Source organism: Chiloscyllium plagiosum, unplaced genomic scaffold, assembly GCF_037043375.1.
Source record: "Chiloscyllium plagiosum isolate Xiang-an unplaced genomic scaffold, Cpla_swu_hap1 HiC_scaffold_3, whole genome shotgun sequence".
NCBI classification, from domain to species: Eukaryota; Metazoa; Chordata; class Chondrichthyes; order Orectolobiformes; family Hemiscylliidae; genus Chiloscyllium; species Chiloscyllium plagiosum.
The window spans coordinates 30,104,006-30,116,602 of NW_028270141.1; the positions used below are offsets into that span (position 1 = coordinate 30,104,006).

Consider the following 12,597-nt stretch of genomic DNA (forward strand, 5'->3'; position numbering starts at 1 on the left):
TCTGAGTAAGTACAATCAAACGTGAACACCAACAAGCATTAAGTTGAAGAGATGAAGTTAAAATCACCTTAGTTCCAGGTACCAGAAGATTGCTGTCTCATTAGAGAGAGAGAGAGAGAGAGATGACTGGTGGTGGGCTAATCTGAGGATCACCATGCCTCAGGAGGGGAGGAGCTTGAGAAGGTAGGACCTTCATCATAACCTCAGCTGGTGCAGGAGTTGAACCTGTGCTGTTGGCATCACTTTGTATCACACAAACTAATTGTTCAGCCAGCTGAGCTAACACACACTGGTAAAGTCTGGAACACAGACCAGAGACAATAAGGTGTGCATATTGGACGGCCAACTGGAGTTGCAGGACTGAAAGGAAATTAATTGTTCAAAGCAAAATTTTTGAAGATTTAAGAGTTGTTTACAAATGCTTTTATGATCTTCCAAACTTATTGTTCAGGAATTAATTGAATCGCAATTTATTTCTGGCATTGAAAACTCTTAAACTTCAACCTTCATCAGTATGCTTGATTTAAATAATTGTATTTTGTACCCTAGTAGTGTCTGGCTTAATGGCCTATCTGTTTATTTGGATTTTGATCAATTTTTAAAAATGTATCTGTAAATGTATGTATCACCTGCATCATCATATGCTGGCAACTTAACTGCAGCCACTAATTTATATATAATATACAGATAAATAATGCATTACAGTGCTATGTCCTGTTTAAGTTAAAATTTTCTTCTAGTTGTATTATTTCTATTTTCCTTCAGTGCTAGAAAGTGTGCTTCCTTACGTTGATGAAGATCAAGAGGAAGGCGAAGTATTTGATTTTGACAGTGATGAGATACCAGAAGCAGACAGAGATCCCAGCTCCGCCCCTATGCCTGTGGTTATGAATGAGGTGGAACACTGCACCACACAAAACTCAACACAGGATAATGTAACTTTGGATACATGTAGTGAGAACCATGGATATTACGAAATATCAGAAACGAATAACTTGCCCCCACGTGGAAAGGATTTAGATGCCGACCCTAAAGCAGTGGCACAAGGTATTAGTAGTACAGATGAGTTATGTACAGAGGAACCTTGATTATCTGAAGGCCACAGGTGTGGAATGTTTCATTCGGTTAATCAAATGCTGGATAACATTGTTTAGCCAGGCATCGGGACCTTGTGATCTTGCTGGATAATTCAAAATTCAGATAATTGAATTCCGGATAATCGAGGTTCCTCTGTAAATCACAGATCTTAACAATGATTTGTTTATGTCAAAATATGCTACAATTGTTTAAAGGTTTAGTTAGACTTTGTTATGACTCACTGGAATAGTACACCATAAATTGAGCACTGCTTTCCTGAAGCTGTACCAAATGTAAAAGTAATTTACACCCTTCTATGTACCGGATTGGTATTGAAGGCTGCCCTAGATTTACTTCACTTTATTAGGGCGTGCTGACAACCGTGACAAGCTCCCAGCATTGAATCTGTGCAGCATGTCAAGACAGAGGTAAGAGGAGTATGTTCCCTGCCAAGTCATTCACTATCCTGACTTGGAAATATGTTCTTCATTGTCTCTGGGTCAAAATCTTGGAATTCCCTCCCTGAGGACATTGGGGTCAACCTACAGCATGTATGTCACATCAGTTCAAGAGGATAGTTCACCACCATCATCTTCTCAAGAACAACTAGAGACAAGCAATAAATGCTGGGTATAAAAGTGAATAAAAGACAAGTCTAGCTGAGGGAGTAATGTGAAAAAAGTTGAAGCATTGTAATGTAGGAATCTGTATGGGGATCTAGGGCTCAGTGATTGAGAGTGCTATGAAAGCTAATACACAGCCTGGAGATGCAGAATAGTCCAGTTCATAAGCTGGGCGCGTGTCCCTGACCACTCAATGTCCTTGCAGTAATATTAGAATGATAATTGCCAGTATAGAAGTGTTCTGTATTTAGACCGGAGATGGCTAATGAGGGTCCTTAGAGGTTGGCATATATTGCTTGACAATGTCAATGGATTTGGGGTGATTGTGGCCTGTTCCCATTGAAGACACCATGAGATATTAGTTTCCAATATCCAACATGGAGGTCTTTTAGAGCAAGCAGCAGATTGCAAGAATTTTAATTAAGAGGAAAATTTAGTAGAAAATAACTTTATGGACTCAAAATGAGCTGAGTTAATAGATGATAAAAACACATTTTTAAAAATGTGATTGCCTTTGCAGAAAATGGTACTGCTGCCAATTTGCTACATACATCAACACAAGCCACAGCACTTGCAAAAGTGAATCCATATTCGGTTATAGATATCACACCACTCCAGGAAGACGATCAAGTTGAATCATCAGGAGCAGAACAAAGCCTCCAGGACAATAATGCAACAGGTTATGCACTACCCGCTGGATATTGTGTTCCAGTTCCCTGCGGATATGCTGTACCATCTAATGTACCATTGTTGGTTCCGACATATTCAGCCCCTGTTACTTTAATAAGAAATGTTTCTGTCGATGAGGAAGGTGAGGACCCTGCATTGTAAAAATGGAAATTGGCAATAAGATTCATTAACTGTAAATAGTTTTTTTTTGCATATGTTTTCTTGAAGGACTAAGCTATTTTTAGAAAGAGCATTAGTCATTGTTTTCACTTAGTCTGCCCAACTTCTTTTTCGGCTCAACCAACTAACTCACCAGATCCCTTACCCTCTCGTCACTGTAGTTATTTTCTGAAACCATATACAAAGATATTTAAAGGTGAAGTCAGATAACTTGGAATATTTGGAAATCATTCAGTTGAATGTGATTTGTGAGAGTAAATCTCCATAGCATTCATATGAATCTCTCAATCTTAACACCAACTCCCTTAGAATCAGTGTATGATGTTTTGGCTTCTTCAGATTATTTTTATATATTCTGACACATGTATTTCATATCTCAATATAAATGATTTGTATGGGGAGGAAGGGAAAGAAGGAAGGAGAAAATGCGAGGAAAAACTCTTCTGAAAAGATGCAAATTTGTTAGAAGTGGTAATCTTATTTATCCTGAGTCCAAATATTTGAAGCTATTCAGAATCTCACTTTAGCAGTACCAGATTGAAGATTTTAAAAAAAAATAATGTTATGATGTCCTGTATGTTCACAGCACCATTTACAAGTGAGGATGTTGATGCTAGAGTTATTCAGTCAAACAGTCAGCCAATTGGGTAAGTTTACCTCCATTTTAGATTAATGTTCAAATAATTCTGAACTACTGCAGTTTTAAAAGGGACAATTTTGTTTTTTTTTTAAAAGCTCCTCATTGTCTCGCTGCTTGACTCCAGAATTGTTCAGGCTATATTCCAGGCACTGTTGTACTATCTTGGAGCCAATGGTTTTCAGTCTTTCGAAAGTTAATTATTATTCAGGCTGGAGATTGGAACCATTATTTTGATTGTGTAAAGATCTGTTCGAACATTCTAGTTCTAGTGTGCTGTGTCCCTGCACACATTTGTTTACATGATCCAATGCCTCAATATTAAAATTCTCATCCTTCTTTTCCTATTGCCCAATGTTCTAGCCCCTCCCCATTTCTTTATCCTACTACTTCCAAATTATCTGCACTCCATTAATTCTGGCCTCTTACAATCCTCAATTTTACTGTCTCCACCACTGAGGCCTTAAGGTCTTGATTTTCCTCCCTAAACCTCTCCACCTCTCTACATCTCATTATTCCCCTAAGAAGCTGCTTTAAACATAATTCTTTGACCAAGCTTTTGATCATCTGCTTTAATATCTCCTTTGGTAGCTCAGTGTCAAATTTTGTTTGATAACATGCCTGTAAAGTACCTTGGGATATTTTACATCATTAAAAGCACTTTATCAGTGTAACTTATGAAATGTTCCAAATGATTTTCTGGTAATTTTATTTGTCCAGCAGGCTTGGTGCATGTTTGTTACACAGGGTCTAATGTCAGAAATGGAACGATCAGGTTGTGCATGATACACAATAATTTTTTTAAACTTATTTAGTTGTACATGTCAATAGATGTTTGAATCTTCATGGGATCTAGGCATTACCGAGACTGTCAGCATTTGATGCCCATCCCTAATTGCACTTGAACTGAGTGGTTTGTTAGGCCATTTCATATGTTCACAGCCAGCCATGTTCCTGCAGGTCTGGAGCCACATATAGACCAGACTAGCTAAGAACAGCAGATTCCCTTTCCTAAAGAAATGCAAGTGAATTCAGATGGATTGTCCATTTGGGAGTTGAAATTACATGCCTAAAGATGCCATGGTTGGATTTCAACCCATGTTCCCAAAGCGTTAGCCTGGCCTCTGGATTATTTGTCCAGTGACATTACCACTGTCTGCCTATAAGTTATAGGCAATGATATTACTTTCCCTAAAAACATTTGGGATGAATTTTCTCAGATTTATCTGAGATTTCTTTTGAAATTACTGCAATATCAATCGTATAATTCCTGCTGTTTAATTCATTCTGTATCCCCAACTCATTTTGTTTTGTATTCTGCCCACCTCGCCTACATGAATTGTTTGCTATATGTCCATCATCTCTTGGAGATGGAAAAATGTCAACAATTGTTTCTTTTGTATGAATTCTTTCCTTCCCTTTTGCTTTGCTGTATCTGGCAGAGAGAAATGTCAGTATGTTTCCATACTGATGTGCTGAATTCTCACTTTGAAAGATGAGACAGGCCTCTAGCTTCACAGGTTCTGCTCTCCATAAAATTCCTCTTATTTCAGCTTTGTTGAACATTCTGTGAATCAGTTGATGTTACAAATTATTCAAACATGGAATCATAAACTACCGAAGAACCCATCAGTTCTGTACTAGCTCACAAAAGAACTACCCATGTATTCTCATTCTCTAGCCCTATCTCCGTAACCTTCTATATTAATTACTTTTAAATATATATCCAGCTCTCTTTTGAAAACTCCTATAGAATCCTCCTTGCCGTGCATTCCAAATCCTAACAACTCTTGGTAAAGAAATTTCTCCTCAGCGCACTCCTAGCTAGCTTGCTAATAGTCTTGAAGTTGCGATGTCCTAAGTTACTGACATATCAACTAGTGGGAACAGAACATTCTTCTTTACCCTGTCAAAATTGTTCAAAATTTTAATATCTCAGTAAGGTCACCTCTTAAGGTCTGCTCCAAGGAGAAATTGCTGAATTTCTACTGTCTTTTCTTGTATTTGAAATTCCTCAATCCCGGTATCATTCTCGTGATCTCCTTTGCACTCTCTCCAGGTCTTTAACATCCTTCCTTAAATAGCATGCCCAGAAACAAAGACAATACTCCAAATGTGGCTTGACCAATGATTTGTAGAGGTGTTGCATGACGTCCTTGATTCTATACTCTATGCCATTATTTGTAAACCAAAGGTACCTGATAAGTTTCATAACAACCGTTTCAAATTGCCTGTCCACCTTGAGAGAATTGTGCACATGAATCCTGAGGTCCCTCTCCTCCTATACTCCCCTCACATTGTACCATTGAGCCTGTATTGTCTCTTCCTGTTCCTTCTACCAAAATGCATTACATCATGTTTCTCTGCATTGAAATTCACCTGCCAGGTATCTATCCATTTGGAGAGCTTGTCATCCCTGTGAAATCACTCAGCATCATCCTCACAATTCACTATTCTTCATAGCTCAATATCATCTGCAAATTTTGGAATTTTGTCCTCGATGTCCATCTCCAAATTGTTTACCCATAAATCAGTAAAAGCAAGGGCTGAACACAACTTTCAACTTGTCTCCAGTCTGAGAAATGCCCATCTATATCCACCCTCTGTTTCCTATCCTTTGGCCAACTTTTAATCAATGCTGCCAACAGCCCATCAATTCCAAACTTTAGTCTGTTAACTAACTTGGCGTGTTGCACTATATTACTTGCACTTGGCGCTTTCTGAAAGTTCTAATATACAATGTCCTCCGTACTATGCTCATCCACTGCCTGGGTCATCTTGTTGAAGAACTCAATTCAGTTTGTCAGACATGATCTGTCCTTGGCACAAAATGTTAACTGTCTAGTGTTAACTTTTTTTCTCTAAGGAAATATTTATTTTCTCCTGTATCATGACCTTTATCAGTTTTCATGCTATTGATGTCAAGCTGACCTTAAGTGGAAGATCAGAAGCTGGATTTGTAACAACTCTGCTTTTTGAACTTCTTGCAGGTTGGAAATACTTATGCAGAGTAACAAATTGAAATGATCAGAAATGTTGGATAGCTGGGCTTCATGGATTTAATGTTGAATAGTTTTTCATGTTGTCTTTACATTAGAAAACACTTTTTATAATAGGACTGCTGAAAGTCCAGTATTTTATTGTTTGCATTTCAGACGTTCTGTAACATATGAATCTCCCTAATCACAAAGAGAATGAAGAGTAAGGGATGCATTGTCTTGTTGCTTTGTGGCAATGTATTTGTGAAAAATGCAAATTATATTTAAAATATTCTTATTTAATTTTATTACAGTGAAGATTATCTTGCTTTGGACACAGAAGATGCCTTTACCAAATGGGCTTCAGACCCAGCAAATACGGCATGGCTGGAGGGTATGTATCAATGACATTAAAAAGGCATTACTGACTACTACACCATAACCTTCAATTTGTCCCCTGTGTATAAATATAAGAAGTAAAATGTTTCCTCTGAAAACACATTTAACTTTGGATATATTTGGGAAAGATATTGAGGCATGTGTTACCATGAATAATGGGCAGTAGGGAAGCTTATGGCACATAGTGCTGAGATGCAGCAGTGAGGACTGGATGTGAATTCTAATTAAGTGAAGCTAATGTTCTAGTTAGTGAGGTTCCAGAATGAATTATATTTGTTCATGGGATATGATTGTTGCTGGTTAGGCAAATAATTCCTTATTTGCCATCCCTAATTACCCTGGAGAAGCTGCTGGGGAGCTGTCTTCATGAACTGGTGCAGCTTCTGAGGTGTACATGTGTCTCAGTGTAATTAACGATGGAAGTCCAGAATTTTGAGACAGTGACAGTGAAGAAACTGCCACGTATTTCCAGGTCAGTGGTGAGTGGCTTGGAGTGAAACCTGGAAAAAGGTTGTGTTTCCATGTATCTGCTACCCTTGACTTTTCAGATTATAGAGTTTGTGGATTTTAAGGTTCTTTTGAAGGAGCCTTAGTGAGTTACTGCTGTGCATCTTGTCAATATGCACCTATGGTGAGGGGAGTGAACACTGCAAATGATGGATGGGATATCAGTTGTGCGAGTCCTTTGTCCAAGATGATGTCAAGCTTCCCGAATATTATTGGAGTTGTGTGCGTTCAGCAAGTGCAACATATATCATCAAACTCCTAACTTGTACCTTGTCGGTGGTGGATGGGCTATGAGGAGTCCGGAGACTGGTTATGTGCTGTGTTGTGTCTGTACTGGCTCCCGAAAGAGCTATCCAGCTAGTTCAATTCTCCAGCCCTACCTCTAAAGCCCTCTAAATTCATCACTGTTGATTATATATCCAGCTTTCTGCACCTCCATTCTCCCAGGCAGCACATTCCAAATCCTAACAACTCAGAGTGAAGAAATTTCTCTAAACCTCACTCCTAGATTTCTTACTGATGATGTTGATATTGTAAACCCTAGTTGCTGAGATACCAGAGTCATAGAGCTATACAGCATGGAAACAGCACACTCATCCACATCAACCAGATATTATTTGCCAGCATTTGGCCCACATCCCTCTAAATCCTTTCTATTCATATACTTATCCCTATGCCTTTTAAATGTTGTAATTGTACCAGCCTCCACCATTTCCCCTGGCAGCTCATTCCATACACACACCTCCCTCTGCATGAAAACGTTGCACCTAGATCCCTTTTAAATCCTTCACCTCTCACCTTAAATGTATGTCCTCTAGTTCTTGACTTCTCCACCATGAGGAAAAGACCCTTGGCTATTCATCCTATCCATGTCCCTCATTTGTAAACCTCGATAGAGTCACCCTTAGCCTCTGACATTCCAGGGAAAATAGCCCCAGCCTATTTAGTCTTTCCCTTTTTAGCTCAAATCCTCCAGCCCTGGCAACATCCTTGAAGGTCTTGTCTAAATCCTCTCAAGTTTCACAACATCTTTTTGATAGCAGGGAGATCAGAATTGAATGCAGTATTCTAAAAGTAGCCTAACCAATGTCCTGTACAGCCACAACATGACCTCCCAACTCACGTACTCAATTCTCTGACCAATAAAGGCAAGCATACGAAATGCCTTCTTCACTATCCTGACTAGCTGTGACTCCACTTTCAAGGAACTATGAACCTGCACTCCAAGGTCTCTTTGTTCACCAACATTCGCCAGGACCTTACCATTAAGTGTATAAGTTCTGCCCTGATTTGCCTTTCCAAAGAGCAGCACCTCACATTTATCTAAATCAAACTCCATCTGCCAATCCTCAGCCCATAGGCCCATCTGATCAAGGTTCCGTTGAACTCTGAAGTAACCTTCTTCACTGTCCACTATACCACCAATTTCTGTGTCATCTGCAAACTTACTAACTATGCCTCCTATGTTCACATCCAAATTGTGCCAGCAGTTGATTTGTGATTTTTAACTTTGTCCACATCCAAATAATTTATATAAATGTGAAGCAAATAAAAAGGAAAATGTTTTAATCCCTGCACAAACAGAGCAGAGAGAAATTTCAAATAAATTTGTATACGTACAAAAGATAAACAGGAAAGGATCACCTGTTCCACGGTTGCCCTCATACATTTGAAAAAAATACCACAAGAAAATAGTTTGTAACTGGATACATATAAAAGTCTCCCTTAAAGATCATTAGATATAGGAGCAGAATTGGGCCATTTGGCTGTGTCTGCTCTGGTATTTGTTCATAGCTGATACGTTTCTCAAACCCATTCTACTGCTTTGTTCCCACCCAAAACCGTTTATGCAAATCTATAGAATTTACTGCACTGAATCAAGTTATTTGGCTCAACTGATTTATACTAAATTCCATGAGTTGTTCCCCCTTACTACTGTCTTAGCGTAACTTTATAATCCTTTCTCCCTCTTGTATATTTCTGGACATCTGCTTTATCTTAAACATGTGCACGCTACTTACTTCAACCATTCCCTATGTTACGGTGAGCTCTGCGTTCTTACCACTTTTTGGATAAAACCTTTTCACCGAAACTTCTAACTGCATTGCTCAGTGAAAATGTTAAATAGTTCCTGAAGAGAATATTTTGGCTGACCACATTTGCATCTTTCACACAGCATGAAAACACCTGAAGAATATCATCAAAAAAATCCCTGGTTTTTGTCTTAACATTTTTTAGGCAATAAAGAACAAATTTAACACACATTTCCTTCCCAAAATCATCACGGCTATAAAATATTGCATGCCCAGAGCCAAAATACAGGAATTACATTTACAACAAAGTTAAACATAAATCTAACAAATCTGTGTTCTGGTTTGATGCAAAGTTGAGTAACTACCTCCATAACTAGGCTATTCCATTGTTCATTGTTAAGGACAACATAACACATTTTAAACTGAACCACAGTCAGATTTATAAAGCAAATGATTTTATGAAAACATCAGCGTTCAGTACTAGTGACACAATGACCTGTTGGACATATTCTAAAAGCACTGGTCTTGCTTTTAGAATATTAGATTAGATTAGATTCCCTACAGTATGGAATCGGGCCCTTCAGCCCAACAAGCCCACACCGACCCTCCGAAGAGTGACCCACACAGACCCATTCCCCTACCCTACATTTACCCCTGACTAACACTAGGGGAAGTTTAGCATGGCCAACTCACCTGATCTGCACATCTTTGGATTGTGGGAGGAAACACATGCAGACACTGGGAGAATGTGCAAACTCCACACAGACAGTCACCCAAGGTAGGATTCGTACCTGGGTCCCGAGCTCTGGGAGGCAGTAGTGCTAACCACTGAGCCCCCATGAACTATGTGAAATCTTCCAAATGAATAACATGAGCTGGATCTTCAATAATCGAACAACCAATGCCAGGAGCAATTCCAACTAATGTAAAAAGAATATTCTTCTTTACCCTGTCAAAATTGTTCATAATTTTGAACACCTCAATAAGATCACCTCTTAATCGTCTGCATTCCAAGGAGACTCAGCCCAATTTTTCTATTCTTTCTTTGTATTGAACATTCCTCGATGCTGTTATCATTCTGGTAAATCTCCTTTGAACTCTCTCCAGGACTTTAACATACTTCCTTAAATAAGGTGTCCAAAACTGAACACTGTATTCTCCAAATGTGATCTGACCAATGATTTGTAGAGGTCGTTGTTTTCTTTCCACTATGCCTCTATATATAAACCCAAGGATCCTATAAGCCTTTTTGGAGAGAGAAAGTGAGGTCTGCAGATGCTGGAGATCAAAGTTGAAACTTTATTGCTGGAACAGCACAGCAGGTCAGGCAGCATCCAGGGAACAGGAGATTCGACGTTTCGGGCACAGGCCCTTCTTCAGGAATCCTGAAGAAGGGCCTGTGCCCGAAACGTCGAATCTCCTGTTCCCTGGATGCTGCCTGACCTGCTGTGCTGTTCCAGCAATAAAGTTGCAACTATAAGTCTTTTTAACAACTGTTTCAACTTGTCTTGCCACCTTCCGAGAATCGGCTCATGAGCCCAACGTCCCTCTGCTCCTTTAGTCCCCTCGAAGTTGTACATTAAGCCTTTGTTGTCTCTCCCAGTTTCTTCTATCAAATATTCATATTTATTTTAAAACTTATTTTAGATTGACCTCTTTTTTTTTTGGAAGGTCATTACTACTAGCACTTTCTGCCATCATTCAATCATCTTTCATTTTTGTTGTTGTTGTTAAGATCACGCAGCACAGAAAGTTAGCATTTAGCAATCCAATTTGTACTATTCTCTGGCTGTGTATCCTACATGCACATTTTCCAGTTGATATTCATTTGCCTTTTAAAGGTTACGATTGGATCTCCGTCATCCCCCCATTCAGTCTGGGCATGCCAGAGGGTATTAACGTATTGATGTGCAAGACTGCTCTCTCTTTAGTAATATTTTAAATTATTTGAATTATCGTCTGCATTGCAGTAATTGCAACACGTTGCCACAGCCTAGCCCACCTTTCCCAAGTGCTGAATATTTTAAATTTTGCTGTATCAGAAATTTGTATGAGCATTACGATTACCCCTCGTTCAAGCTCACCCTGGTTTAAATTGTGACAGTCAATCCTATTGCCTACATTCTCACCCACATAAGCAACATCTCACATGTTTTCCTATGAATGAGAAATACTCTGGCTGGATTAGGCAATAAGAATAATGGTGAGACCATCTGCCTCTGCTGTTTAAGTGTAAATTGGACTAACTCCCAGTAACTGCAGCCATGCAGTTATTTATAGAAATCAGGAAGTTGCTGTCTGAGTTCCCTTGCCCATCCAGAGGCCCAAGTTAAACAGTATCTCACACTGTTAACATTGAATTGTGTGGAATAACTCTAAACAGCACTATTTATTCAATATATGCTAATGAAAGTCAAATTGAGGACTTTTGTATTCCGGTGTAATTGAATTCTTACCTGAGAGATAGGTTTCAACTGCTGGCAAATAAGCATTCTGGCTCAAAGATGTTTAAAAGTGCTGAAACTCAGTCCTTCAGATTCCAGTTATTCTAGAATTAATTAAAAAAAAATCTTTCCATTTCTTTTATCTCCCTCTGTCTACTTATCTTTCTTTCTCTCTCTCTTTAAGTCCAATCTATCTAAGTAATTTCTGTCATGTCTCACAGGTCAGGATGAAGTGATTTATGATGATGTGCCAATAGAAAATTCTGATGCATCAGCAACAGGTAAATGCTGGTTAATGCACATTTATTTCTGCAATAACCATTTTGTCTTCGGTACAATCCACATTTATGTTATCAAAGAACATTCTCGTCTGAAAAGCATTGTTTGCTGCAGTGACAAAACAAGTCTATTGTAATTAGCACAATGTCAAATAATATACATTTTGAAAACAAAATTAAGCTCTAGTTATTAATGTAATTTGTTAATTATATTGTACAATGTCTGAAATATTGATATGTGCATTTATTCTAAACATAGAAATCATCTTAGATGTGTTCCTACCTTTAGAAATATCAACATCAATTTTTGGATCTTCCAATGTTGTGAAAATGAGTTTTCTTTTCAATTATAAATGTCAGTTAAGTAAATACCAGTTATTGGTCCCTTGTCATCAGATCCAGAAGAACTAATTTATGATGATGTGGAACATGGGGATGAAGCTGCAACAAGTTCTTTGGATTATGGTTGGAGCTCCAGTGAGTTTGAGAGCTATGATGAGCAAAGTGATGGCGAGTCTAAGAATGAAAATGGAATTCCCAACTCATTCCTCCAAGGCAAATCTCACAAGAACAAGATACATGTATGTACCACGTGTGCAGACCATGACCATCATTTTAAAGTTTGAATCCACAAAGAAGAAGCAAGCTCTAAATGGAAAAACTGGTTGAAGAATATGTCCATTTTGTTTAGAAGAAAATAGCTTTAGAGAGCGGTTAATATTTCTTATGCTCAGATTGAATGTCCTTCTGTTTTAGTCACTCAATGATTGAC

At 38.5% G+C, this 12,597-nt stretch overlaps 1 protein-coding gene across 4 annotated transcripts in view; it reads left to right on the top strand.

The window, feature by feature from the left end:
* arhgef10 (Rho guanine nucleotide exchange factor 10) overlaps nucleotides 1-12,597 on the top strand; it is a 279,666-nt gene that overhangs the window by 81,116 nt on the left and 185,953 nt on the right. For 3 of the 4 annotated variants that reach the window (XM_087978293.1, XM_043679118.2, XM_087978296.1), the window contains 6 exons: nucleotides 766-1,047; nucleotides 2,221-2,511; nucleotides 3,136-3,196; nucleotides 6,479-6,558; nucleotides 11,769-11,828; nucleotides 12,222-12,406. In XM_087978293.1, coding sequence (XP_087834419.1) covers nucleotides 766-1,047; nucleotides 2,221-2,511; nucleotides 3,136-3,196; nucleotides 6,479-6,558; nucleotides 11,769-11,828; nucleotides 12,222-12,406 — 959 coding nt within the window. The remainder of the gene's footprint in view (nucleotides 1-765; nucleotides 1,048-2,220; nucleotides 2,512-3,135; nucleotides 3,197-6,478; nucleotides 6,559-11,768; nucleotides 11,829-12,221; nucleotides 12,407-12,597) is intronic. The other variant, XM_087978304.1, reaches the window with a different exon arrangement.